Source organism: Scardinius erythrophthalmus (genome assembly GCF_964197995.2).
Source record: "Scardinius erythrophthalmus genome assembly, chromosome: 10".
In the NCBI taxonomy this organism is placed as follows: domain Eukaryota; kingdom Metazoa; phylum Chordata; class Actinopteri; order Cypriniformes; family Leuciscidae; genus Scardinius; species Scardinius erythrophthalmus.
In genome coordinates, this window is record NC_138230.1 from 6,719,390 (window position 1) to 6,724,389 (window position 5,000).

General features: G+C 38.2%; 1 protein-coding gene across 1 annotated transcript in view; it reads right to left on the reverse strand.

The window, feature by feature from the left end:
- osbpl10a (oxysterol binding protein-like 10a) overlaps window positions 1-5,000 on the reverse strand; it is a 31,609-nt gene that overhangs the window by 12,943 nt on the left and 13,666 nt on the right. Inside the window, exons 3-4 of the mRNA XM_081375996.1 lie at window positions 4,322-4,401; window positions 4,179-4,247 (exon numbers count right to left, since the gene is read on the reverse strand). Coding sequence (XP_081232122.1) covers window positions 4,179-4,247; window positions 4,322-4,401 — 149 coding nt within the window. The remainder of the gene's footprint in view (window positions 1-4,178; window positions 4,248-4,321; window positions 4,402-5,000) is intronic.

Sequence of the window (5,000 nt, forward strand, 5' to 3'; positions counted from 1 at the left end):
CATTTATGGCAAAAAGGTTTTTACGCTTGCATGAGGTTGTTTTTCAGGCAATTCAAAAAATAAATATTTCGCAAAACTGCAATGAAAACAGTTTTTGCGCATTTACAGGTCACCTGACGTAGACGACACACAGGGCCCTATCTTGCACCCAGCGCAATTGACTTTGTACACTGACACATGTATCATTCCTATTTTGCACCCGCGCACAGCAGACTTTTCCCTCCACAGACGCACGTCAGTAAATTAGGGAATGAACTTGCGCTCCCAGGGCCGGTTCAGCGAAAAGAGGAGGCGTGTTCCGGCGCAAACGTTCCCTGGTGCTATTTTGCAGTTTCAAAAAACAATTCAGCCACAGACCAGGAAAAACCAAGACTAAAGTCAGTGGCGCATGTTATTCAAATGCTATTTTAAGGGCGCATGCTTGGCCATAATCAATGTAGCTTGTGCACAACAGCATACACTTTGATTATCTCATCTACACAGAGACGCAGCAGTTCTCATTTTTAGAAAACCATACATTATTACAAGGAACAATATTAACACACGAGGGAAATCATTGTGGTGTCCATGAATATGTGAAAAAATAGGCATAAATCTAGCTTACACATTTACCCAAATTATCATATGCCTGTATAACCGAAGCTAATCTGGGTGTGTTTCTCCATCCCCAATGTCACTTCTCTGTGTTTTACCGCCCTGACGAGAACGTCGGTCTCCTCGGCTGTGAACCGCTCCTGGCGCGCGTCTGGCAAATCCACCGTTATAATAGCAATCCGCCATGGAACAAGCGCGCCTGCTCTTACAGGGAATGTGAGATGACGCTCTGATTGGTTTATTTCACGTTACGCCCAAACCACACCTATGAGTAATGAAGCTACTTCAGACCAACACATTTAAGATTTGTGTCGGGCGCAAGAGTCATTTATCCCGCCGGTATATTAGCAACAGCGCCCAAGACCCGCCCACAAAGTTACTTGTGTTTAGCGCTTGATACTTGCGTTTCAGATCGTTAAAATAGGGCCCAGTATGTTAGGACAGAATACGAGACAGTTTTCTTTATTAAATTCATAATAGACAGAAGAATTACGGGAATACTAGATTCTAAACCTCAAAGAAATGCCACAATCAAGACCTTAAAGCAGATATGAGTGAGAAACACCTAGAAACACCTCATATGTGCCGCTCTCAAGAATAAGAGTCTTTCCTTACCATTAATGATTGGATACGTCTTCTTTGATTAATAATAATAGCCAGTGCGGTGGCTGAGATGCATAAACCTACCAACGAACGTCCGTTGCTATGATTTTTGGAATGACTTATCGCGAGAGGAAAAAACTAAGTTTTAGTTGCATAACATCGGTTTCATTTTTTTTCTTCTGAGGATTGAACATCCTAACTATCTGAGGATTGAACATCATAACTATTTGAGGATTGAACATCATAACTATCTGAGGATTGAACATCATAACTATCTGAGGATTGAACATCATAACTATCTGAGGATTGAACATCATAACTATCTGAGGATTGAACATCATAACTATCTGAGGATTGAACATCATAACTATCTGAGGATTGAACATCATAACTATCTGAGGATTGAACATCATAACTATCTGAGGATTGAACATCCTAACTATCTGAGGATTGAACATCATAACTATCTGAGGATTGAACATCATAACTATCTGAGGATTGAACATCATAACTATCTGAGGATTGAACATCATAACTATCTGAGGATTGAACATCATAACTATCTGAGGATTGAACATCATAACTATCTGAGGATTGAACATCATAACTATCTGAGGATTGAACATCATAACTATCTGAGGATTGAACATCATAACTATCTGAGGATTGAACATCATAACTATCTGAGGATTGAACATCATAACTATCTGAGGACTGAACATCATAACTATCTGAGGACTGAACATCATAACTATCTGAGGATTGAACATCATAACTATCTGAGGATTGAACATCATAACTATCTGAGGACTGAACATCATAACTATCTGAGGATTGAACATCATAACTATCTGAGGATTGAACATCATAACTATCTGAGGATTGAACATCATAACTATCTGAGGACTGAACATCATAACTATCTGAGGATTGAACATCATAACTATCTGAGGATTGAACATCATAACTATCTGAGGACTGAACATCATAACTATCTGAGGATTGAACATCATAACTATCTGAGGATTGAACATCATAACTATCTGAGGATTGAACATCATAACTATCTGAGGATTGAACATCATAACTATCTGAGGATTGAACATCATAACTATCTGAGGATTGAACATCATAACTATCTGAGGACTGAACATCATAACTATCTGAGGATTGATCATCATAACTATCTGAGGATTGAACATCATAACTATCTGAGGATTGAACATCATAACTATCTGAGGATTGAACATCATAACTATCTGAGGATTGAACATCATAACTATCTGAGGATTGAACATCATAACTATCTGAGGATTGAACATCATAACTATCTGAGGATTGAACATCATAACTATCTGAGGATTGAACATCATAACTATCTGAGGACTGAACATCATAACTATCTGAGGATTGAACATCATAACTATCTGAGGATTGAACATCATAACTATCTGAGGATTGAACATCATAACTATCTGAGGATTGAACATCATAACTATCTGAGGATTGAACATCATAACTATCTGAGGATTGAACATCATAACTATCTGAGGACTGAACATCATAACTATCTGAGGATTGAACATCATAACTATCTGAGGACTGAACATCATAACTATCTGAGGATTGAACATCATAACTATCTGAGGATTGAACATCATAACTATCTGAGGATTGAACATCATAACTATCTGAGGATTGAACATCATAACTATCTGAGGATTGAACATCATAACTATCTGAGGATTGAACATCATAATTATCTGAGGATTGAACATCATAACTATCTGAGGATTGATCATCATAACTATCTGAGGATTGAACATCATAACTATCTGAGGATTGAACATCATAACTATCTGAGGATTGAACATCATAACTATCTGAGGATTGAACATCATAACATCATCTGAACATCATCTGAGGATTGATCATCATAACTATCTGAGGATTGAACATCATAACTATCTGAGGATTGAACATCATAACTATCTGAGGATTGAACATCATAACTATCTGAGGATTGAACATCATAACTATCTGAGGATTGAACATCATAACTATCTGAGGATTGAACATCATAACTATCTGAGGATTGAACATCATAACTATCTGAGGACTGAACATCATAACTATCTGAGGATTGATCATCATAACTATCTAAGGACTGAACATCATAACTATCTGAGGACTGAACATCATAACTATCTGAGGATTGAACATCATAACTATCTGAGGACTGAACATCATAACTATCTGAGGATTGATCATCATAACATCATCTGAACATCATCTGAGGATTGATCATCATAACTATCTGAGGATTGAACAACATAACTATCTGAGGACTGAACATCATAACTATCTGAGGATTGATCATCATAACTATCTGAGGATTGATCATCATAACTATCTGAGGACTGAACATCATAACTATCTGAGGATTGATCATCATAACTATCTGAGGATTGAACATCATAACTATCTGAGGATTGATCATCATAACTATCTGAGGATTGATCAACATAACTATCTGAGGACTGAACATCATAACTATCTGAGGATTGATCATCATAACTATCTGAGGATTGAACATCATAACTATCTAAGGATTGATCTGAACATTTAGAGCAGACTGAATCTCACAGAATCAGCAGAGCTTCTGTTTATCAGTAAATGATGGAGGAAAACTCGTATAAATCAAACCTAGACGTGATGTTTAACAGAAGTCATTCTGAGTGTTTGTGTGATGAAGATTAATGGTCAATGAAGATCAATGAGTGAAAACACACACAAGTCACTCATAGTGTGTGTTTACAGTAAGAGTAAATCCATAATGTGACGAAAGCTGTTTTCAGTATTGAATTATATTAATAAATGTGTATTTATGTGTGTTTTGATGCAGTATCTATGTGTTTGAGCATCATCATCACACATTGAATGTGTGTGTCTCTATCTGTGTGTGTGTGTGTGTATGGTACCTGTGAGTCCAGTGTGTTCTGCGTCCTGTCGACACACAGATTCTCGTCACAGTCTTTCAGTTTCCTCATCTGTGAAGGACAGCAGATCAGATTACAGCATCCACACAAACACCCTCAACTGGGCAGTGTGTGTGTGTTCACACCTTGGCACTGCTGTCGGAGTGGCGCCTGGTACAGGCCAGTATCTGCATCATCCACATCTGCTGTTCTGAGGCATCCACCGCTGGCACAGAGGAAACAAGAGAGAGAGTAAATATGCAAAGTATTAATGTATTACAGTTACCATGGAAACCACTCAAACATACCTAGTTGGATGACTAGTTTGATGCTCGCTAAAAACATTTGTTACACACAGTCTGAGGAGGCACTATATTTGAATTGGAATGTAATCCGGTTGTACTTCATCCGCCATGTTGTCATGGTCATGTGACCTTCGGCGTCAGTTGCGTTGCTTTGTATCCATTCATAAATCCTCTCCCGCGGCATCATGGGATAGTAAAGCGTCCATCATAAACACACTTCAGAATCTCGCCGGAAGTATTCGGTCATCCGGGTGTTTTCACCCACTGTTTTATGAGTGCTGTGAATTCAGACACACTCAGTGTCGTGAATTTGGACATTTCACACTACTTTTGTCACACACTGTTTTTCGCCTACTATATAGGGAAGTATTTTATTTCGGACACAGTGTGGAACTCTTTGCATTCAACAAGTCACTCTTCCAAGGAGGAACTACAGACTATTTCTATTAACAAAACAAGCATGAGTGAATCATTTGAGCTGTAAACATCAGGCGTCACTGAGCTTCAGTTTGAGCTCCAA